At 39.1% G+C, this 25705-nt stretch overlaps 1 protein-coding gene across 1 annotated transcript in view; it reads right to left on the bottom strand.

Annotated features, from left to right (window-relative positions):
* Window positions 1–25601, bottom strand: part of hnf1a.L (HNF1 homeobox A L homeolog) — a 28313-nt gene extending 2712 nt beyond the window's left edge. The window contains exons 1-8 of the mRNA XM_018261611.2: window positions 25058–25601; window positions 10151–10350; window positions 8341–8527; window positions 7127–7335; window positions 6719–7033; window positions 5955–6143; window positions 5425–5546; window positions 340–454 (exon numbers count right to left, since the gene is read on the bottom strand). Coding sequence (XP_018117100.1) covers window positions 340–454; window positions 5425–5546; window positions 5955–6143; window positions 6719–7033; window positions 7127–7335; window positions 8341–8527; window positions 10151–10350; window positions 25058–25377 — 1657 coding nt within the window. The 5' untranslated portion in view covers window positions 25378–25601. The remainder of the gene's footprint in view (window positions 1–339; window positions 455–5424; window positions 5547–5954; window positions 6144–6718; window positions 7034–7126; window positions 7336–8340; window positions 8528–10150; window positions 10351–25057) is intronic.
* Between the last annotated feature and the right edge of the window lie 104 nt (window positions 25602–25705).

The raw sequence follows: 25705 nt of genomic DNA, 5'->3' as shown, positions 1-25705 counted from the left end.
CCATTATGCAAAACCTCAACCCCCCCCCCTCACATATTTGTTTCTCTTAGTCCTTATTATCAATTCTGATAACTTCTCTACTACATCTGTTAAGTTGGACCCTTGCTAAATGCTGCCGTGCAAAGGCGCTTTTCACCCCTAAAAACATGTGCTGTATAGTAATATTTGCACATTTGTACTATTATATGGATAAACCTACTGCAGTAGAACTTATTTTATTTAAAAAAGTGAAATCCCTAATTATTTTTTTCCTCTGTTTAGTTTTCAGTCTGAACCAGATGGCTTCACTTCACATATAAACAACTCAAGTTCTTTCTTATTCTCTCTAATACTTCTTACCAGTGGGTATGGGGGACAGCCGATGACTAGGATGAAGGTGCAATATGCTGGAATCCTGATTATGAAGCTGGGATCCTGGGGAATCTCCATGTGCAGTAGGGTGATGGGAGACAACCTACCATGTAAAAAAAAAAAAATAAGTATGCTGTATTAAGCCTTATAGTATATATACTGGCTTGAATTTACATATGATGGTGCAGTATGTTTAATGAACATAACAGTACTTGTATATCAAAACTGGGCAAATCTGCAGCTGAACAGTAATTCATAGCAATAAATCAAAATGTTATTTTCATTGTTCATTGCAGCTGATCGAAAAACAAACAAATCACTGCTTGGTTGTTGTAGGTTATTACTGAGGTGCAAATGTTTCCAGGTGTTGATACATGAGCTCTGGTATTTGTACTTTCAGTGCTCTTGATGGAATTAACAAATCTATGTCTTAGTTTATGGGAAGTTACAGGGTCAGGTACACAAGTAGTAGTCATATGTGATACTGAAGCTCTGTATTCTTTAATCAAACCATGAATTTGGAATTAGAGCTGCAGAGTCTTGCTCTCCACAATGTGTGGAATTTATAAAGGAATTTGCACTTACTGTACATATTACTGTGTATTTGATGGGACATAACTTTCTGTATACTTCTGTCCTATGAACAGCCATAAAAAATGTTATGGCCTGGGTAGAGGCAAAAGTGAATGATTATTTGCCATTTGTATTTCAAATATTATTATTATGGTGGAGAAATATTGATTCTTTTGGTGTGGCAAACAATCATGAAACCATCGTAATATTAAACATGAAGCATCAGGGTTACCTCCCTGCATTCCATGAACATTTTGGATTTCATGTTTATATAGAAAAACGATGGCCACAGCTCTTTTATTTCCTTTGCAAAGCTTCCATCCATATTGTTTGAAAACAGAAAAAAAAATAGATCAAATCTGTTGGAGGCAGGAATAAGGAAATTGGAAAAGTGGACTGTAAGGTCTTTCTCATTACCAATTACAATGATCATTTGCAATATGTAAGCAAAACTGGTATATTTTAACATCTGATCCACTTTTAACACCTTTTTGCAGCAGCCTACCCACAAGCAGTCATGCAGAACGGCTGAAATTTACCAAATATCTGTTTATACCCATTTCAAATTAAATAAAGTTATTGGGTAGGTGGTATGTTTTAGAGTTCCATTCAGAGGTGACATTTGTAGACTTTGTCCCTGGAGTTAGAGGGGAGAACAATTCCTTAAAGGGGACCTGTCACCCTAAGAAATAATTTCAAATTATTTTCTATCATGTTAGTTGAGCAAAATAAACTTTACTTACACTGTATTTATTATTTAAATTTTGTTTCCTTCTGTCTTGGAATTATACAATAACAGCAAGCAGGCAGCAGCCATTTTGTGGACACGTTTATTAAGGGAAATTGTGTATCACCCCAAAATCTTGTGTATGCACCAGAATGGGGGACGTAATGTCCATGTGCAGTGCCCTACACAATTATAGAGCCTGAGGAGGGAAGGGGGAATGTGAGGAGAGCAGTGACATGTAGTAAGTGCTGAATGGAAAGTGAAAGTAATTGACTGCCCCTCCTCTATGCCACGGGCATAGAGGCGGGGCAGGTAATATTTGATTGACAGTTTAGATATTTAAACACCTTTATAACAGGTATGGATATTTTAATGAAAAATATTTTTGGGGTTTCATATTTAATTTGCAAAGGACTTTCATTATGCAGCTTTTTATGTGTAGGTGACAGGTCCACTTTAATATGTTACTTTCCCAGTCTATCAAGAGCAAGACAAATGGTTTTGTACAGGCTATCACTTGTCCTTGCAGTTTGTAATATTGGAACAAGCCTAATATGAATTATTTGTATGCATATTGGAGCAAATATGAGATATTTAAATTGTACATTGAATTGCACAAAAGATTCTCTGTTGGTAACCAATTTTAATACCAATGTTCATATTAAATGGTTGGCAGGGATTATTCAATGAAAGTGGTATATCTGGAAAAATACAGTGTTGCCCTAGAGCAGAGCTGTCCAACTGGCATGTGAACGAAGTCCCCCATTGTGTGGCCCTCCATTGAAGTCTGGCTGCTTTGATTTCTTACCTCTGTGTAAGATTCAAAAAGTATCAGAACTGTGACTAACCCCCCCCCCCCGGTGTTGTTCACACTTTTAAGACCCTTGTAATCTCATGTATTGTTCACCCCTTTAAAACACTGTATTATTCACACCTCTAAAGACCTGCATTTATGGGTGATATCCCGGCAGTGAGTACCAACCATTTGGTTTTATTGTGTGCTACCACCATTAATGTGGTTATGGTCTTAACATTTTTGTGATAAAATGGGTGTGATTTAAAGTGGGTGTGGTTTAAAAATGGAATGTGATCAACACTGGCTTCCATTATCGGCTCACCACGTAGACCAGAAAAATTACGGAACTCTGCACCACAGAAGTTACACAGCAAGCTGGAAAAACAGCTTAGAAGTAGAGTGTAAACATATTTTCTGAATACATATGGTGACCCCTGCAGGGTTAAATGGTGAATTACATTTTACTGGCTGTCTGGGACATTGTGTTCCATGTTGCTCAATGATGATGTAGAACAATGCTGTCCAACTTCAGTGGTACCGAAGGCTGGAATGTTTCTGGTCTCCGTGTTAGTGGGCCGATAATGGAAGCCGCTGTTGACCACTCCCCTTTTTAGTTGCCCACGATAAATTTCTTCTTCTGCAGGAAACTAATCTCCCACCAGCGATTTAGTGAATCACCCGTTGTAAAACCATATGCGTCATTTGATTTTTCCGAAGTTTCCTCTTGAGGCAATTTCAGAAAAACAATGCACTGCATATATTTTACCACTGGCGATACACTTTATTGCCAGTGAGAAAGCATTTAAAGGAGATTAATCACCCAAAGAAGAGGAGATTTGTCTATCTCCTTATGTGTCATTGCCCTTAGACCTACAGTTAGGTCCATAAATATTTGGACAGAGACAACCTGTTTCTAATTTTGGCTCTGTACATTACCACAATGAATTTTAAATGAAACAACTCTCATGCAAACCTGCAGACTTTCAACTTTAATTCATTGGTTTTAACAAAAAGATTGCATACAAATGTGAGGAACTAAAGCCTTTTTTTTAACACAATAACCTAATTTTAGGGTCTCAAAAGTAATTGGACAATTTACTCAAAGGCTATTTCATGGGCAGGTGTGCAATTCCTTCGTTAAGTCATTATAAATTAAGCAAATAAAAGCCATGGAGTTGATTTGAGGGGGGTGCTTGTATGTGGAAGATTTTGCTGTGAACAGATAACATGCGGTCAAAGGAGCTCTCCATGCAGGTGAAACAAGCCATCCTTAAGCTTCAAAAAGAGAAAAAAAACATCAGAGAAATTGCTACAATATTAGGAGTGGCAAAATCTCAAAAAGAAAGAAAGCACTGGTGAACTTAGCAACGCAAAAATACCTGGACATCCACAGAAGACAACAGTGGTGGATGATCGCAGAATCTATTCCATGGTGGAGAAAAAACACCCTTCACAACAGCCAAACAAGTGAACAACACTCTCCAGGCGGTAGGCTTATGTATATCTAAGTCTACCATAAAGAGAAGTTTGCATGAATGTAAATACAGAGGTTGCACTGCAAGGAGCATGCCACTCATAAGCATCAATAATACAACAGATTGGACTTTGCTCAAAAAACATTTTAAAAAGTCAGCACAGTTCTGGAAAAACATTCTTTGTACAGATGAAACCAAGAACAAGCTCTACCAGAATGATGGGAAAAAATGTATGGAGAAGGCGTGGAACAGCTCATGATACAAAGCATACTACATCATCTATAAAACATGGAGGAGGCAGTGTGATGGCTTGGGCATACATGGCTGCCAGTGACACTGGGTCACTAGTGTTTATCGATGATGTGACACAGGACAGAAGCAGCCAAATTAATTCTGAGACATACTGTTTGCTCAAATCCAGCTAAATGCAGTCAAATTGATTGGGAGGCGTTTCATAAAACCGATGGACAATGACCCAAAACATAAAGACAAAGCAACCCAGGATTTTATTAAAGTAAAGAAGTGGAATATTCTTGATTGGCCAAGTCAGTCACCTGATCTGAACCCAATTGAGAATGAATTTCACTTGTTGAAGACTAAACTTCGGACACAAAGGCCCACAAACAAACAGCAACTGAAAGCCACTACCGTAAAGGCCTGGCAGAGCATTAAAAAGGAGGAAACCCAGAATTTGGTGATGTCCATGCGTTCAAGTCTTCAGGCTGTCATTGCCAGCAAAGGGGTTTCAACCAAGTATTAGAAATGAACATTTTATTTTCAGTTTTTTATTTGTACAATTACTTTTGAGCCCCTGAAATGAAGTGATTATGTTAAAAATAGGCTTTATTTCCTCACTTTTTTATGCAATCATTATGTTCAACCCACTGAATTAAAGCTGAAAGTCTGCAGTTCAACTGCATTTGAGTTATTTCATTCATTATTCATTGTGGTAATGTACAGAACCAAATTTGGAAAAAAGTTGTCTCCAAATATTTATGGACCTAACTGTACATACCTCTTATATGGACATAGATAGCTTGTAGGTTTAGTACTATTTTGTTACACGCTGGTATCTTATCATTTTGCCTCATGGTCATCGAAGATTGTACAGTTGTTCCCTCAGCTATAGCATCTCTTTATCTGAAGAGCATGAAAGTGTAGCTTAGTACTTATGCTTGCTTGGATAGTGTTATTAATTGCTGCAGTTTAATATGATCTTTACTTAGTGTTGATTGTAGGAAAGTTCCCTGTCTTTTGGTTCACTGTCTATTACCAGTCAATACAATATTTATAGGAGACCTTTATCCTTTAATGGCGGTATATAATCTTGTGATTAAGCTATTGTATAGTGGTGTTTTTATAGGCTCCTTAACTCTTGAGCCACCATGCCTTTTATGGAGGGCCGCTATGATCCTGTTTAATACTGTGAAATTGGCTTCAACAAGATGCATTTCATTTTAATTTCTGAAACTAAAACGGTCCCCTGTGCATTTGATGCTTACCTGTTTGCTAGGGGTTAGACTTGTCAGGGTTCCCAGATTGCTTGTATCTGTGATGACCATGGTCTGGGGGAAGAAGCCTGCAGATGTATATTGGGCAACCTCTGGCTTATGGCTGTAAAGAGCTGTAGGTAAAAAATAAATAGTTAGTATTTTTAGGGGTAAGTTTTTCCATGTATAGGTATTGGATCCATTATGCGTAATCCTGTTATCCAGAAAACTCCAAAATTATGGAACGGCGTCTCCCATAGACTCCATTTTATCCAAATAATACAAATTTTTAAAAATGTTTTTTTTCTGTAATAATTCCTTGTAGTTGATCCCAACTAAGATATAAATAATCCTTATTGGAAACAAAATTAGCCCATTGGGTTTATTTAATGTTTACATGATTTTCTAGTATACTTAAGGTATGAAGATCCAAATTACAGAAAGATCAGTTATCCAGGTAACCCTAGGTCCCAAGCATTCTGGAAAGCAGGTCCCATACCTGTATTTTTTAAATGTATTTTCATTAGGATTATGAGCTTTACCATGAGGAGACTGTAGCTGGGCCATTGTGGCCATAAAGGGACTCTGTGCCATGTGACTCTGCACTTGTTGTACAATTGGCTGCTGATGGGAAGGGTGCAGCTGCTGAGAAAACTGAACAGACTGCAGCGTGGTCAAGCTGCTACCAACACTGTTAATGACTGGTACACTCTGTGTTTGTGAGGCAAGACCTGAAAAACATTGTACGTATATCAAAGTCAATAATTTGGGTACATAGAAACACTGCTGTCTCTTAAAAATAGATGGAGACCTTTTAATCTCTCTGAAATAAGCATCATTTACTATAAAAGGACTTATGGTCTATCTGCTATGCCTGATACAGTATATATGTTTGCTGTACAATTTTATCATTTGATTTATTGGCTTATGGACACTGTGATGCTTCCCTGGGCCTGGTGTTGCCGAGTCATCTTTATTTGTTGAGCTTTTAATTCCAGGTTGTGGTATTCAGCCCTTTCCTGGTGTTTTATGACATTCATTAATCCATAAATAGCCTGGCAAACGAAAGAGGCATAGATAGAAGTAAGCAAAACACCTTTAGGATTGTACACTGGTGATAATATAAGGGTGACGCTCATATAAATGCTAGTGCACAAGTATTGTGCCCATCCAGTGCTTAAGCCTCTCCAACTCTTAACTAAACTGTTCTCATTAAGTGTAGGCGGCTCTCGTTTTGGTACAGGCGGGAGTAATAACGACTGAGCCACATGTGCTTGATTTCTGCCATTTTAAAGATTATAGTTACCAATCACCAGCGTGGAGGAGCCTGGATTGCTGAATGCCGGTCCTAGTGCTGAATCAGTGCCAATTGTCATGACACTAGGTAGTGAAGCCATAATTAGGTTCTGTGTCTGGCCAAGTGTGTGTTGACTATGATCCAAACTGTGCAGAGCAGTTAGTGTACTGACTGGTGGTAGGGAGCCACCTGAAACTGGGACCATTTTGCTGTCACTGTTCATCAGGATGTGGCTGGGCTCCAGGGCTGAAGGAGAGAGAGTACTCTGACTGTTCGCCATAGCAGCACTCCTGTCCGTGGAAGAGTCTTGGGTGTATCTGAATCCTGGTTTGAAATAGTAGAATTAAGTCATGTGTTTGTGCTAGTGAGAGGAAACATAGTAGAATTTTTTAAATATTTGTTGCAAAATCTGCTTACCAGGAGTTTTGCCATGAGGAAGATCATGGGTTGAAAGAGGTTGTGCTGAACTCTGCTGCCCATTGTATGTGTCCATTGCTAACTTGTGTCGAAATGCCTCCTCCTTGCGCCTATTGGCAAACCAATTATAGACACGTACTTCTGTCACCAGGTTAGAGCCCAAACCCTGAGCCTGTGATGGTGAGACCCCTCTCTGCAAACATTCTGCCCTGAATCAGAGACAGACAATGTGAAAAAAGTGTACTTGCAAGGTTTTCTATACAAGTGCTGTTATTCTACTATCTTTGGCACTTCTTTCATGTCTTGTGCATGTAGAATTATTGGGAACATATGTCTTTAACTTGTCACCTTGTGACACCTACAGCCCAGGTATTTTGTAGCTCCATGGATGGCAGACAAAATGGTGGAAATTGCCCCTATTTACTTTGTATGGCAATTGCTGGAAAGCACTGTTGCACTGCCTTAACATACAACTGTCACCTGAAAACATGCCTTTCTCTAGTAACCCACCCTCTGACTGATTTAACAAGGAACTCCTCATATAATAAAAGGAGGTTCACTGTGCTTTGAGGTGATTCAGAATGAATTAATTCAATTTTGAAACTTTTGTTCACCTCCCACAATGTTTAAAATTGATGCAATCCCCTTTAACATTAGAAAAGTGGAATGGGAGAAAATGGAATTGTTTAATTTTTGCTGAAACGATGGTACAGATCTGCCCTACTATGCTTATCGAGGAGTAAAGAACAAGCTGCTCCAGAGCTAAAAAAAAATGACACAGACACTTGGGGGTAGATTTATCAATGGTCGAATTGAAAATTTTTTTATGGTCTAATTCGATTTTTGAGATTTATCATACTCTGGCGCTTTGAGGACTCAAATTCAACTATTCGCCACCGAAAAGCTACCGAATTGCTGTTTGTCATTGGGAGAGGTCCAGGAATCAGTTTGGAGTCGTTTGCAGCCTTCCTGACATTTCGGAGAAAAAACTTGAATCGTTTTTAAAATTTGAATCAAATTTGATTCGAGTTTTCAGGGCCGATTTAATTCATTCGAGTTTAAAAAATTAAATTGTATTAATAAATTTCGATTGGTCTAATTTCAAGTTTATGGGAGTTTAGGGGAGTTTTTAAACTCACATGAATTCAAAATTTGACCTTTGATAAATGTGCCTCCCAATGTTTGCCATTTGTTCTCTATATTTGTGGTGTTACCTGTTGCATTCTTCTACTAGTGCCTCTCGCTCCTCCTTGCTTGGATTCTTCTGTCGCTCATAAGCCTGGAAAAGGATTTGCTGTGAGGCAGGACCCCACTTGAACCGATTTCTTCTCATCTTTTTATTTGGTACATCATCACAGGACATGTCATCTGTTATCATACTGTGTCCCGCGTGTGTGAACTCTGGTAAAAAACACACACACATATACATATTTATATATAAGTCTGCCTGGACTAATTGATACCTTTGATTGCCCTGGCAGTGTTATCAGTATTTTAATTTTGGGTATGCAGAGATCTGGTGATGAACAGTCTCTCTCACCCAAAAAAAAGTGTTTTAAAGTAATGCAAATATCATGTAGTGTTACCCTACACTGATAAAACTGATATGTTTGCTTCAGAAACACTACTATAGTTCATATAAACAAGCTGCTGTGTAGCAATGACAAAATTGGAAAAAGGCTATATGGCATAGGTTAAATAGTGATTAACCGATAACATCATTATGTTCTACAGAGCTTATCTGCTATCTGCTGTGTAACCTGAGCCTTTTCTCCTTTGAATGGCTGCTCCCATTGCTACTCAGCAGCTTATTTATATAAACAATTTTAGTGTTTCTGAAGCAAACACGGCAGTTTTACCAGTGCAGGGCAACACTGCATTATATTTTTTTTAATTTAAAACAATTTAATTTTTTGATGTTACTGTTGTTTAAAACTCCATTTACCCAACTTGTCATGATGTACAGTATAACTCACTTAAGTGCTGTTAGTTTTGTTTTTCTTTATGGTATTGGGGCACTTCACTTTCTGTACCTCTTTTGTTTGCATTGTCAGTATTGGTGTATTAAACCATAGAGTCTGTAATGCACTATACCATAGAGTTTCTACTGCATCATGCTATAGAGCAGTGATCCCCAACCAGTAGCTCGCGAGCAACATGTTGCTCTCCAACCCCTTGGATGTTGCTCTCTGTGTCCTCAGAGCAGATGCTTTTTTTTGAATTCCAGGCTTGGAAGCAAGTTTAAATTGCATAAAAACTAAGTATAGTACCAAGTAGAGCCTCTTGTAGGCTTCCAGTCCACATAGGGGCATCCAAATGGCCAATCACAGCCCTTATTTGGCACCCCATGGGACTATTTTATGCTTGTGTTGCTCTCCATTTCTTTTTACATTTGAATGTGGCTCACGGGTAAAAAAAGGTTGGGGACCCCTGCTATAGAGTATGTAGTGCACTATACCATAGACCAGGGGTCGCCAACCTTTTTCACCCGTGAGCAACATTCAGATGTAAAAATAATTGGGGAGCAACACAAGCATAAGTTCCTGGGGGTGCACTGCCAAATAAGGGCTGTGATTGGCTATCGGTAGCCCCTATGTGGACTGGCAGCCTACTTGAGGTTCTGTTTGGCAGTACAGATGGTTTTTATACAACCAAAACTTGCCTCCAAGCCTGGAATTCAAAAATCAGCTCCGGCTTTGAGGCCACTGGGAGCAACATCCAAGGGGTTGGGGAGCAACATGTTGCTCGCGAGCTACTGGTTGGGGATCACTGCCATAGACCAACCTGGCTGGTCGGAGCGTGAATAGGCGCGCGGATAGACGCCGTGAGAATGAGGAGAGAGGACACAGACTAGTGGTAGAAGGCAGAGACAGTATGTGCCTTGTGCCCCCCCCCCAGCTTTGCTCCCTAGGCACGTGCCTACTCTGCCTACACCTATTTCTGGCCCTGTAGGTAATGTGTTTACAATCCATCCCCAGCCAATCCCCAAGTAATTAAGAATTCTATCAAATTTCTCATACTCACGCCTGGCAATCTCTCTCTGCTTGCCCACATACCAGGCATACAGGGCTGCTCTCTTTTGAGTCTTCATTGGTGTACCCTTGTTGAGGTGCTGTGAAAGATGGGACTGATTGAGACCTGTGGTGTCAACCACTTCCCGCTGTGGGATGTTGTGCTGCTGCAGATATGACTTTACAAGTTTGGCTACATGCCATGGGTCCTCCCTGTGGAAATAAACAACCATTTTACCCAACTGGTGAAACATTGAAGTTATGTGGCTGTATTTTGCATGTGGCTGTATTTTTTTGCTCTGGGGTAAGGTAAGCAGGTTAGGAGACGGATGGGACTGTTTCCATGATCAAACAAAGGTGATTGATTAAAATTCACCTTTCTGGTATTACAAATGTGTCTGCTCACGTAATGATGCAATGATTGTAGATACTGTGATTATGAATTAGTAATATTTGAGTAATATAACATCACTAGGTGGGAATTTGGCAACCAGTGAATCCCCTTTAGAAGGTTCTGGTAGTAGGTGGTCCCTCCGTGTCAATTAGTAGGGAGGGGGATTGCCCTGAGAAGTCCAGAGAGCAGTGTGTCTTGGTCTGTCGTAGAGAGGTACCTAAAGCTGGTCATAAAGTACCAATAATATTGTATGAAACCCAGTTTCCCAAATTATTGGAACAAAAGAAAGCTAGCTATACAGTGTATGGTCCATTGTATGCTCTTCATCTGTTCGGCCCATGGACCATTTGATCAAGGCCATAGCCAGTCAGCCCACGTATAGCTGTCTTATGGTGAGCTGATTATCAGCATTATACTGTAGGCAAGATTCAGTGGAGCTCACTGCAGGTGGTGAGAAATAGATGTAGGCTAGCTAACTGAGCAGCTGATGCTCCAGTGAGGAGCTAGAGAAGGGTCAGTACTCTGGTGGTACCTCACCAATCATCGCTACAATGGCAGGGGTAAAGCATTAGACAGGTCCTTCATCTGCATAAGGTGAGACTCCACTGATGTGTTAAACACCCTGTGAATCCCTGTACTGTTTATAATATTGGGAACTGTGTAAACTATTGAAGGAACAGGAGAAACTGTACTAAGTGAATATACTGTAAGTAAATGTAGAACTTCATTCTTTGTGAAAAGAATGTTGAAAAGGGTATATACCACCCCTTTAATTACTGGTGCATGTGGCCCGGGCTCCACCTGCACAACCCCCACCCCTTGAGACTCTTGCACCAAAATTTCCCATAACTAGACAGCAGTACTTAACCAAGTGGGGAGAATCAGTACACTGGTTAAGGGCTGAACCTAGGGAGAAGAGTTATGTGCCTAGTGTCCTCCCTAACATTGCACCCTAGACATGCAACTCATCAGCCAACCACTAGTTCTGGCCCTGTCTAGGGCTCTGTTATGTCCTGTAGTTTGCACTGCACATTCCCTTCAGAGCAGGCTGAAATTCAGCTATTAAAGTTACCAGGAGTGCCATTTTTGCTGCCTCTGGTAACTAGGGGGGAGCTTCCGTCTGAAGTGAGTTTCTCAACTCGCTTTATTGGCGCAGAACCCCTGCAAACAATGTGTTTTTGTGCTTGCGTTCAAGTGCTTTCTGAATTTATTTCTGAATTCTGTTGAATAGAACCTACTCTCAAATGCAATGGTGAATAACTAGTTCACAGTTTTCTTGCTAGAGAGAACAGGTTGGGGGAATAGAATTATTTCTTAAAATGGAAACAATTGAATGCATGAAAAAATTCTAGTATGAGGCATTTTCATTTTATTTAAGGTTTTACCATTTGCAGTTTCAGAGGGGCATGGATGGAAAGTAATTTTATGATGATTTGCTGCCTGCTCAGGAGTTAATTTCATATAGGCAACAAAATGTCTCATACGATGTTACCCATACAGATCAAATGTGGAACACTCTCATTTTCCATAATTTAGGATTAGTGTGATTAGATCACTGGTTGCTAATATGCCCCCAAGCATGTGTAATTGTGCTTTGGCTTAATCCCTTATGCTCTGACTGATAAAAAGAATCAAAGGCTGACATTCCCGATTTAATTATTTTACCTTAGGCCCTGATAAGTACTTTGAAATTACCTGCAGGGTCTAAAAATAATTGACGGTTCCCATTTTTTTAAACGGAAGGTAGGTTCTGTAAGTTGCCAAAACAAAGAACTATCTCTACACAGGTTCATATAAAGAAGTAAAAAATAGTGATACAAATCCTCATTTATGACTGCAGTGCAATGTGCAGTGTAACCAAATTACTGCTGCATCTTGGGTGTTAGTAATTCCCGGGTTGCTAGTGTAGGAGGGTAAAGGTTTTCACTAAGAACTGGTCCTGGTTTGCAGTTGGGAGGGAGTGTTGTTTCCCTGTCCAGGTTAAAGTGTAAGCTGGCAGTTTCCTTTATTGGCCAGGGGGTGTCAGGCTTCCCTAGTCTTTATAACGTTAAGGCACTATTGGAGTTATATCATAAAAGAGACTCTTTGCCCAGGAGCAGTAACCCATAGCAACCAATCAGCAGGAAGTATTTTCTGGTCACCTATTTAAAAACAAACCTCTTATCGGTTGCTATGGTAACTGCTCATGGGCAAACTTAGTGCATTTTATTATGGGAGTATGTGCTCTGGCTCTTTGGATCCCATCTGATTGAATAGGTGGATGGTACTCAGAGACTGAGGTAAAGGTAGGCCTCAGCTAGTATGAGGACAGATTTGTTATAGCTCACTCCAGGAGTAAGAGTTACAATCACTGTATTTAGTGAGCAACCTGATGCTCCAAAGAGGAGAGTAGAAGGATTAGTAAATCTTGGATGCAGACTCTACAGAGTAAACCTGAGCTTAATTCAGCTATGCAACCCTTTCCTCTACTAATACAGCTAGGGCCCATCTTGAGTACAAGAGTAGCATTTATCCTTGCTCTTCTGAGTTGCCCCCTCGTCCGGCTGGGTGTGTGCACACTATTCATCAAAGCAGGCTAGGAGTATGTTCTGGCGCTTACTACAATACCCAAAAGTAGGGATGCACCGAATCCAGGATTCAGGAATTCGGCCTTTTTCAGCAGGATTCGGATTCGGCTGAATCCTTCTGCCTGGCCAAATCCTAATTTGCATATGCAAATTAGGGGATGGGGAGGGAAATTGTGTGACTTTTTGTCAGAAAACAAGGAAGTAAAAAATGCTTTCCGCTTCCCACCCCTAATTTGCATATGCAAATTATGGTTCAGGTCCGGTATTCGGCCAAATCCAAAATAGTGGATTCGGTGCATCCCTACCCAAAAGTGCAAAGAGCATGTTTGGGCGCAAGAGTCTAATTGTATCCATTATTGTGCATCACATCACAGTTGTACTTGGCAGTATTTCCCCCTTCATCAGGCATTAGGCCAGTGCTCTAAAATAAGATTATAGTCCCCATTATTTGTTGTGTATATTTAATAAATAAAAACTAATAAAAAAAAAAAAAGATTATTGAACAAAACTGAGGGTTGTCTGCCCAACCCCCAAAAAACAATGTATTACCATTGTAATTGGCTTGCAACTCTTCATCATTTCAACCAGACTGTTCTGTTCTCTGTGACCTATACCTGTGCTTCATCACACACCGGGAAACCTCCTCTTTCACAGACGATGAAGCATCCAACAATATCTGCCTGTTCATATTTGTTTGAAATGCTGCATGTAAAACACATATGTGGGAATCCTTGGTGATCTCATTCAGCTTACTCAGATTGTTCAGGCTCCCAGAGTTACTGGTCTGTTACTACAGAGTTACTACATCTGCATATTATACTTCCCTTCATTGTGTTAATATTCTAGTACAGGTATGGGATCTTATATTTGGGGTACTTGGGATCTGGGGGTTTCTGGTAAGGATTTGGACCATCATACATTTACTCTACTAAAAGACATGTTAGATGTTAAATAAACCAAATGAGTTTGTTTTACCACTAGTATGGATTCATGCAGCTACCAAGCACATTTTTATTGCTACAGAGAAAAGGTGGGGGGAATAGAATCATTTTCTTGAAATAGAAACACTTGAATGCATAAAGAATTCTAGTATGAGGCATTTTCATTTTATTTAAGGTTTTACCATTTGCAATTTCAGATGGATGGAAAGGTATTTTCTGATGATTTGCTGCCTGCTCAGGAGGCAATTTCATATAGGCAACAAAATGTCTCGTGTGACGTTACCCATACAGAGCACACATGGAGAACTCTCACTTTCCATAATTTAGGATTAGTGTTATTGTAACACTTCATCATTTCAACCTGATTCTTCTGTTCTTCTACTCTCTGTGACTTATTCCTTTAAGGGCCCTAACACATGGGGTGATTCATCACCCACTGGGAAATCTCCTCTTCTACAGCATCCAACAATATCTGCCTCTTCATGTTTGAATCACTGCACATAAAACACGTGGCGATCCTTGGTGATCTCTCAAAAATGCCTTGTTCTGGATTTTTGGGAGATTACCTGGGATCATCACATATAATGTGTTTTACCTGCAGCATTTCAAAAGAATATGAGGAGGTTAGTATTGTTGGATGCTTCGTCAACTGTGTGTGGGAGAGGAGATTTGCCGCCGGGCGATAAAGCACCTCTTGTGTAATAGCCCTTAATGTGACACATTACTACTTGTGAGATTTTACTATCTACAATTATTTTATTCTTGCATATATTTTTTATCTCCTTATTTTCATTTTATAATAGGTAATCCTAAGTATCATACAGAATCTTTGATCTTCTGTATTTATAAAAATACTGTAAATTATGTGAACATTCCAAGTTAAGAGAAAGCTTAGTATAGGGTATACATAAAAAGAGCTGTATCTGTTACGAATTGGTGTATTTTTCCAGTGATCATTTTCAGAAAGAGCATGGTTACCAGATTGCCATTTGCTTGTCTAGGCCCGGAATCATTTAGCAGAAACCAGGAGATATTATATGTTTTGTATTGCATTAACCTTGTCCACAATATAGTGAATATTGATATTGTTTTGCAGCCGATGTTTGGCTAAATTAAGTCTTGCTACAGCTTGTATTTAGGCTAAGAGCTTGTTTTAGGGTTTGTTTAAATCTTTATTTGGAAGGGATAGAGTGCCAGATCTATTTGTAGCTAAAAACTTTTTGTAGCAGGCGGAAAAAATGACAGCCACTAAGTGGTTGCTATAAGGAAGTTCTACCAAGCATGTATAAAGCTTCCCAATTCCAAACAACTTCAGAAACCTGTCATGGTGGAAGAAGGGCTCACACTTTTTCTTGTTGAGATTCTTTGATGGCTGTATTTGGGAAATTATAAAGAGTGCTGCCTATATGTTTTTCCATGTGCTTTGTGGACTAGATTTTTTGACTTATTTTTCCCATTTTCCGATATATTTAATGGGTGCTGTAAAATCTTGGGAAAGTAATCGTTTATATAGTAAGGAAAGATTCCATGTAAGTCAGCTTGCCTACAGCAGGTTTCCTGTAAAGTAGATGGTTTATGTTGCAAAGTGGGTTCTAATGTATCAGTTGGCTATACCGATACAACTCTTTACTAGGAGCTCTGTAAGCAGATTGCAAGTGTTAAAATAAAAAGACTACATTAGGAGTAAGTAAGTCACTGATATGCATAAAAAGGTTAATTTTCCACCTCCTGAAAGCATGTGAGATCTAGCTAGGTTGGAATAGGGGGTTTCCATGTAAAGGGTTCAAGGAGCTATAAATTGGGACTACAGTTGGATGTTATGGATAGATGTCAATTTTTTGTTAACCATAATATTAGTTATGCAGGCTTTCAATTGAGTTATTGGAATTAAATGTGTAAGCCAGGATTTAGAAATGTATTGCTTGGCTACAGTAAATATAAAGATAATATGTTTGTGGGAATATTAGGCAGCCATAAGTTGAATGGGGCTTTCCATGGGACTTTCCTTAAATGTAAGTAAGAAATAGATTCAATGAGGCTGAAAATTTGACCAAAAACATTGTACTTTAAATACACTGCCACCATGCAGTAGAACCCCCATTTTACATTTTTCAGGGGACCAGAAAAAATGGTTTAAAATTTGGTAAAGTATAATAAGTTTCCACTTGACTTAAATTTATTAAACATTTATTTGTCCAGTCCCAGATACTATGCCAATCTTGTGAACCTAGAGTTTGTCCCAATCCCTGTTCACAGCATTTTATATAAGAACAGAGTGTATTGTTAGTTGATTGCATCAAAGTTTGATATAACAAGGATATTAAACCTTTCGGGTAAGGGAAAATAACACACAAAGTTTCAAAACCAAGTCTAGTAGGTAAAGAAGCTTCCTAGTTTGAAGATAATGTTCAGTTGGTAAAAACAAAATCTTTCTTTGGAGGGAGGATACATTTTTGCTCAAATACTTCCAAATTAAGCCTACTAGTGGTCTCCAACATAATTTGTATGATTTTCACGCCACCACTTAAAGGAGGCAGTAACTAATCCCAGAGGGAATTCTGGGTTGCTTGTTTGTGGGGAGCTATCAATTTGTAAGTGGTTTTAAAAGAGGGCATGTGACATAAAAAGTGGACATCGACTGAGTCAAGGAAGGGCACCTGGATTCACTGGATAAATTAGCAACCTTTAACCTTTTGAATCCAAATGGGAATGGAAGGAAAGTACTTTTGAGCAATAGGGGCCTACTGAACTGCTTGGTAATAAGTTGGTAAATGCTAACCCCCTCCCCACTGTCTTTAGTTTTGTAGAGAGTAGCTGCAGAAATTCTAGCATAACCAAAGTGTCAAATATACTTAGTGATAGATTTTTGTATAGTTATAAGCTAGGCACTGGAATAGGAAAAGAACAGAAAAGATACAATAATTTAGGTAATATGACCATCTTGACCACATTAATCTACTAAAGACAAGATATCTTATATTTGTTCCATATATTAAAACTATCTCTCTCAACATTAGAAGATAAGAAAGCTAGAGTGGTTAGATTTTTTAAGGTAACCTGTATAGTTCATTGTAGTTCATTTATGTCCCTTTGAATCTCAAAAAATTAGAGGGTTCCTTTCACAACTAAGACAATACTGTAAATTGTGCATGTAGACACAACCTGCTATGTAGACACAACCTGCTATGGGAATGTTGAACGTTTCATTGTGCCCTTTACTTTGCACTTACATTCTACTGATCAAAGCAGATGGAATGGGCACATTGGCGAAATTATATAGAGTGTGTGTGTGTGTGTGTGTGTGTGTATATATATATATATATATATATATATAGAGGCAACACTTCTGCAGTCAAAATCACAGTCTTCAGGACATGCAGGTCATAATTCTAAAAGGGAACTTTAAAACTGAACGGGAAAGGAAGATTTATGAATTCAAATGTATAGAGTTATTTAACACATTAAGATTTTCGGCCAGATCTTGATCGGAGAAGCCTGTCGGGGGGGCCCCATACACGGGCCAATTAGCTGCCGACTCGGTCTGTCGGCAGCTTTTATTGGCCCTTGTATGGCCACCTTAATTCATTGTATTATCTCTACATTTGATCTCTATCTATCTGTAACTTCCTAATTATTGCCCATGAATACCTTTCACTTATCTAACAGTTTATATTCTGTGCCTTTCTAGCTTTCATTTGTATTTTGCCTGACGAAGGGGCCTTGGTGCTCTGAATGCTTGCAATGTATTTTTATTGTTAGCCAATATAGGTATCACTTCTACAATACTTTTTGTATTTCTTTGTTTTTTTTTTATATGTTATTTTTGCTACTGGCTAACTCGGTACCAAAGTTTTTGTTTTGTAATTCTAGTTTTGGTACTGGTGTTTCAAAGAAAGGAGGCCTGGTTATTCACTCTCTTATATGGAAAGAAGAGGAGATTCAGTAAAATAGCATCATGGAAAGAAGAAGTGCAGAGTACATTTTATATAATGTAAAGAGGAGATATATTATATGGATAGAGAGAAGAAGAAAACATTTTGGTAACGATAAATAGAAACATGGAATGTTACAAATTAGAGGGAGAATTTTCTATTAACATAGAGATAAAATGTTTGTTTTTGACTAATTACCCACAGGAAGTTGAGTCAATGGTTCAGGGCTGATGCATTTTTCTTATCAAGAAAATGGCAAGAAGTTGGTGCACACATTTGAAAAGCGGAACCTTCACTTGATGCATATAACAGCAACATGTTCAAATGTAGACACAGGTGTTCATACCCATTTTAACTATATAGCCGACATTAAATAACCAATAATGATATAACAAATACACCCAAGCCAAGATAAAATGTTCTTGGTATGCAGCCTTATAAAATTAGATCTATATTGTGCCAACGGTGTGTATATATCTTTTTTGCAGTGTCGGACTGGACCACAGGGATACCAGGAAAAGTCCCGGTGGGCCAAGGTGTCAGTGGGCCCTCATGCTGCTGGACATTTGGCCTATTTCATGGCCATTCCCTATTTCTATGAGAACAAAGTGGCTAAATAGATGGGATAATAGATTATAGTGTGTAAAGAAAAGGAGAATAGATGAGTGAGGAAAGGAAGAATAATAGTACTAAGAGTGGGCCCCTGATCTAAGATTAATTGGTGGGCCCCTAGTCAAAGGTTTTTGGGTGGGCCCCTGGTGTCCCAGTCCGACACTGCTTTTTTGAATATGGCACGATAAAGAAAATGATAGCAATACTACAGTAATCTAATTTAGGCTTTACAGAGAGGCTTCTATCCCTACAGAACAATAAACACTGTTGTTTGCAACTAGCTGCAAGCCTATGTCTTAGTGCTTACTGTAACAGTGGTTCACAGCACTATGGGAGTGGAAGAATTCTGTATTACATGTCTTTGACCGCCTATTAAATGTTGAGTTCACTTTACTCTCTGCACCCAAATGATATTTGTTTTGCGCTAACTGATTAACATGTAAAGCACACAAAAGAGTACACCCTCATAACACCCACATTAATGCAGATGCAGTTTGTACATGATTTACAAACAGATGTAGACTTTCCACAATAAAATTTGTATTCTAGGAAAACCATTACATTGTGGGTTAAAACAGAGCAAATTTAACAAATATTCCCAGTTTGCTCTTTGCCAACTCCTAGTAAATGAGGCCTTGTGGATTTACTGTAGAACAAGTCATGTGCACACCCAGGCCCCTGCCTTTAGATTATGCCTGGAAAGACGGCACTTCCAAATTGGATACAAGAACAAAATGAAGTACCGGCACTCTTACATATTTAGGCTACACTAAACTGCCCACATACAAGGTTAACTTTTTATGTACACTATTGGAACTGGTCCTCACTAACAACTACTTTACCTTTAATAATGAATTATATTTACAAGTACAGGGTTGTGCAATGAGTGCAAACATGATACCTGCCAGCATTTATATGGACTTTCTTGAACTTATTTTTTCCAATACTGAGTTTGCTGAATGTATTGATCCATACATGCGCTACATGGATGACACATTTTTTATTTGGAGAGGTTCACAGGAACTTCTTAATTCCTTTTTGCTATATCTTAACTTGGTCCATTCCACTATAAAATTTACATTACATATTCCTTTTTCGGATATAAATTTTGGAAAATTTAGCACAAGTCTTTACACCAAGCCCACTGACCGGAATAACTTACTGAGACCAACAAGTTTTCATGCACCAAGTTTAAAGGATTACCCAAAAGCCAATTAGCGCGGGCAGAAGAATTACCTCTACTGAGGAATTATTCAAACAAGAATCAGATAAAATGATGGCAAAGTTTATGGAAAAAGGTTACAAACATGATGAACTCAAAAGAACCCAGGAAGAAATAGGTAAAATACCAAGGGAGAACTTACTACTGTAGAGGAAAAAAGATACATTTCAAAGAATATGATGTTAATTCCAAATTCATCAAACAAACTATACTTAAAGGGATACTGTCATGGGAAAAAAAAATTTTTTCAAAATGAATCAGTTAATAGTGCTGCTTCAGCAGAATTCTGCACTGAAATCCATTTCTCAAAAGAGCAAACAGATTTTTTTATATTAAATTTTGAAATCTGACATGGGGCTAGACATATTGTCAATTTCCCAGCTGCCCCAAGTCATGTGACTTGTGCTCTGATAAACTTCAATCACTCTTTACTGCTGTACTGCAAATTGGAGTTATATCACCCCCCTCCCTTTTCCCCCCAGCAGCCAAACAAAAGAACAATGGAAAGGTAACCCGATAGCAGCTCCCTAACACAAGATAACAGCTGCCTGGTAGATCTAAGAACAGCATTCAATAGTAAAAACCCATGTCTCACTGAGACATATTCAGTTACAGGAAAAACAGCAGCCTGCCAGAAAGCATTTCTCTCCTAAAGTGCTGGCACAAGTCACATGACCAGGGGCAGCTGGGAAATTGACAAAATGTCTAGCCCCATGTCAGATTTCAAAATTGAATATAAAAAAATCTGTTTGCTCTTTTGAGAAATGGATTTCAGTGCAGAATTCTGCTGGAGTAGCACTATTTACTGATGCTTTTGAAAAAAACATGTTTTCCTTAGACAGGATCCCTTTAAGTACTGGGGAATCCTTAAGAATGACCCAAAAATAGCTAATCTGTTCTCTTCTCCCCCTATTTTTTCCTATAAGCGAGGAAGAAATATTGAGGATCTAATTAAACAAAAAAGCACAATTTCTAAAAAGATCCCTACAGGTACTTATCCATGTCATAACTGTGGCCACTATAATGGCATTATCAAGGGTGAGAGTGTAATGCATCCACTAAAAGGAACCCCACGTTTACGTAGGGTCGAATAGCGAGGGTTAATTAACCCTCGATATTCGACTGTCGAAGTTAAATCCTTCGACTTCGAATATCGAAGTCGAAGGATTTACTGCAATTCGTTCGATCGAACGATTAAATCCTTTGAATCAGACGATTCTAAGGATTTTAATCCATCGATCGAACGATTTTCCTTCGATCAGAAATTTGTTAGAAAGCCTATGGGGACCTTCGAATAGTCAAACGATTTTTAGTTTGAATCGTTCGATTCGAAGTCGAAGTAGCCAAAAAAAACGTTCGAAATTCGAAGTATTTTTTCTTCTATTCATTCCCTCGAGCTAAGTAAATGTGCCCCCAAGGGGCACATTTAATATTGGTTGATTTATCGAGGGTTATTTAACCCTCGATATTCGACCCTCAAAGTAAAATCCTTCGAAGTCGAAGGATTTACCGCAAATGCTTCGAGCGAACGATTGAAGGAAAAATCGTTTGATCGAATGATTAAATCCTTCGAATCGAACGATTCTAAGGATTTTAATCCATCGATCTAAGGATTTTCCTTCGATCAAAAAAAGCTTAGAAAGCTTATGGGGACCTTACCCATAGGCTAACATTGGTGCTCGGTAGGTTTTAGGTGGCCAAGTAGGTGGTCGAAGTTTTTTTTAATGAGACAGTACTTCGACTATCGAATAGTCGAACGATTTTTAGTTTGAATAGTTCGATTCGTAGTCGAAGATCGAAGTAGCCAATTCGATGGTCGAAGTAGCCAAAAAAATACTTCGGAATTTGAAGTATTTTTCATTCGAATCCTTCACTCGAGCTAAGTAAATGTGCCCCTTAGGGTTTTCATACGTGTAACTCAAAAGGGGTCATATATTGCATTAAAAGCACATGTGACATGGCATATGTTATTCAAACACAAAGACCAATAAAGGTTTGCTTCAATGAACACAAATCTGTAATATGAAATTACCAACCAGGGTGTGAGGACAAACAAAACAAGAAAAACAAGAAACAACCCTAGCAAAACATTTCTTTGATAACAATCATAGGATTTCAGAAATGCGTTGGCAAATCCTAGAAAAGGTAAATATTAAGCAAGGACAGGATTTTAAACAAAAATTATTACAACGGGAGAGCTATTGGATAAGGGCCTTACAAGCACAGACCCCAAGTAGGGTTGTCACCACCTAGCCGGTATTTTACCGGCCTAGCCGAGGCCGGAATTACATATTTACCGGCAATGTAGCTGCCGGTAATTTGTAATACTCATAACAAAAGCCCTTGCCTTCTGGTAGAATTTTACCTTTTCTTCGTCATCTTACCCTCGCGTGACGTGGCCCCGTCCCCTTTTGCGTCACGATCCCCCACATCTCCACCCCCTTTTTTGCATCACGGCCCGCCCCCACCACTGGTCGGTAAATTTTTTTTTAAAAGGTGGCAACCCGTCCCTAACCCCAAGAGGGCTTAATAAAGAATTTAGCCTAACATGCTTTTTATTTTTTTATGTACATTCTATTCTATTAAATCACTCTCTTTTTCTTCCAGATATTAATACGAAAAAAAGAGAATTGCATCCATGGCGAGGTGAAAAAAAAAACAACCTCTTTTCCCATTATTAGGGAGAGTTGTTCTCATGATTCGTTGGTATGTATTATGGACAATGATTTACCACATGGACAGTATACACTGAACTTTTTTTGAACACTATTCTGAAACCGGATCTTGTGGATAATGGACACTTGTTTATTCATGAGGGGGTGGGTTGTTTGGTTATTTAAACCTTGTACACGTAGTTGGTTGCATCACCTGATGAAGGGGGAATGCCCCCAAAACATTATGACGTAAATAAACACGCAAGGGGCTTGTCCCCTGTTTGATTTGACTGGAGTGCCTAGGTACCTAATTTTGTTCCTGTGGATTTACTAACAACTTTAAAGTAGAAACAACCCCTCCTAACAGAATTGGCAACAATTGGCCTGTGTTCTGACAAATACCTAGCCAAAAATCAACTAGGTATCTATCTGGAAGGTTTGGAAATCCAAGGGGTTCATATACATCTGCTACTGCAGTTATGGTCATGTATTCATGTATATTTCCCCACAATCTGTTGAGCATAAAACACCAAATACCAACAAACATTCAAAAATATTCAGTGCAATTGTGTCTGATTTGTGATTAAGTATGTGCGCAATTGCATTTTTCAGTCGCAGCACTCCGTGGAGAACCCAACTATGCTGGAATTTTGGGGAAAAACTCTCCATTATGGGAAAAAACATGGTGATTGCCCTCAATACTGCACTTTGCTCAGTTTACTTGCAGCAGTAAATGATCATTCCTGTCAGACAATGACAGTACAACATTCTGAGCAAGAATAAGGATCTAGAAAATGCCTAATGCACACACACACACACACCTGCACACAAAACATGGTCCCCAACCCCCACAGCAGGTGCTGATTCACTCTGTTGCCGATACCAGCTAATCTCCGTACAAAGTCCAACTCATAAACAAATAATGACTGCTTCATACAAACCCTAGGGGATGGAACACCAAATGGGCCAGTTGAAAATCAAGGGGTTCATGGTAAAAAAAACTGTATTGCTTTACACAAACGTGTTATTAGAAGAAGCAGACAGTTTATCATTAAACTCTTTAATGTGAATCAGCTCTGGTTAAGCCTCCTTGTTAAACCAATGACACACTTGGTATATCCTTAAATTATCTGGTATCTTAAATAAAATGACAATTCATAAAAGCGCATGATTATTCTATAATGTCTGAAACAATAGTGTCCCACATTTTTTATGTTTTCTTAATAATCCAATGCCCCTCATTTCCTCGCTTCATCCTTGGAGGTCAATTTCTAAGGGCGTTTTCACCTCCCTTTTGTTCCGTGAACAATAAGTAACCCAGTTAGTTAGTTATCAACTCAGAGGAAACAAGAGGCTGGTTGATAATTTATAGCACCTCAACCAATTTAAATGAAAAGTCCATATGAAATGATTTTCATCCTAGGAGACCCAAAACAGACAGATGACCTGCCTGACTCAAGGCCAGATATCAGCCTGGAGCGTGCTATAGAACAACGACTACAAAGCAAAACACATAAAGGAAATGTAAGATGAATTTGTTCTAACAAGAAAAGGAGAAAAATGGGCACATTACAAGAAGGTGCCTGAATATTCCACCCGGGACTGGGCACTTTCTAATACAAAACCTCTGAAGAAAATACCCTGCAATAACAGATGTCTCTAAATCTCTAAGCTGCATATTTGGTGTGGAAATTAACAAGACATGGTAAATGGGCCTGAGCTCCTGCAGAAGCTAGCACACAGACTGCTGTACAACACAGTCTATAATTGCAGCGGATGGGTTAACCATTAGAAGTTAATCATCACAAAAGGTAGAGGTCATTTGGTTTATAAATCTACAAATTATGGAGGATGTGGGTAATTAGTAACCAGCACGAGCCCCCTGATCCCAAGTGATCAGCAGAACCCACACTACCTGAAGACAGGGAACTGAACTTACAGCACCCTAATGAGTGGAAGAACAAAACAACAATAGCTACCGGAAAGGACCAACAGTATAACAAGCAAGGCAAAAGGAACAGATTATGACTCAATGCCACCAAAGGAGAAATAACCCTGGATGTGGATTTTTTTATACAGCAAAACATATGCAGGTAGATCAAAGAAGCAATGTTACTGATATGAGAACTTGGGGCCCATTCCAAGCAAAGCAATTTTTGCATGATTGCAAAATATTGTAAAAATGGATCAAATATAACTGGATTAACATGCCTGAGGTAGAGAAGAAGAAGAAATGTCTTTTTCAATATCATCCATTCCAGCTGTCAAGAAAAATTAGGGATTTATTGGCTAAATTGGTCTGCGCTAAATTTGTTTTACAAGCAATTCCTGCCCAGTTTTCCAATGAGGATGTAGGTATGGTCCTTAATGAACTACAATCATCCCAAAGGGACATTAAGACTTTTCTCATCCCAGTTGGATGGAATACATAGACTTCTATGGGAAAATGAGCTTTGTTTAGGTGAGTGTCGGGAAAGTTGGTGTAGATTTGGGAATATGGAGAAAAAACAGAGCATGAGAGATTACAAGACAGAAAATCAAATAGATCAAGTGTAGGGAAAAGTGACAGAGAATGTATGGCAGACAGATAAATCTTACTGCAGCAGACGTTCCACCACGGCCTTCTGATGAGCAGCCTCTTCGGGGCTCAGCCTTTCTAACTCTTTCATAATGGGTGGTGTAAAGTCCCCACCATCATCAGAACTTTCATCTTCTGACATCTGAGGCTCCCCTAACCCATTAGGTAGTTGCACACAGTTGTCTCCCTCATCCAGGTTTCTAATATCATCCAACGGGACATTGGGATATGCGTAATTGTCACCATCAGCCAATGCTTTTTTCAGAGCCTCCTTTGTCACCCCAGACTCTAAAAGAGCCCGTAAAAGCTCTTGTTGCAGGTAACTAAGCTGAGACGCCATCCTGTCTGTTGCCTTCTACTGCCTCACCATCCTGCGGCTGTAACACGGATCAGCGGGCGGGAGTCCATGCTCTACCCACCTTCTGTTTCCTCCTCCCCCCCAAAAAAACACACTGTGCAGCCACAACCAGCAAGTGGTCACCCCCCGGACAGGCTTCTCTGAGACATAGATAAGGGACCCTTGTCACTCTCTGTTTACATCAGAGCAGAGTAAATCTTCCAAGGTTCATCTTTATCCCTGTGCTTTGCAAGTTACTGAACTTTGGACCCCACAAAGTGCATGAGTTAGAGAGGGGGGAGTGCAGAGGAATATGAGGAGGGGTAGAAGA

The sequence above is a fragment of the Xenopus laevis genome, chromosome 1L (genome assembly GCF_017654675.1).
Source record: "Xenopus laevis strain J_2021 chromosome 1L, Xenopus_laevis_v10.1, whole genome shotgun sequence".
Lineage (NCBI taxonomy): Eukaryota > Metazoa > Chordata > Amphibia > Anura > Pipidae > Xenopus > Xenopus laevis.
The sequence above is the reverse complement of the archived record's forward strand: the minus strand, read 5'-3'. Positions and strand labels throughout refer to the sequence as shown.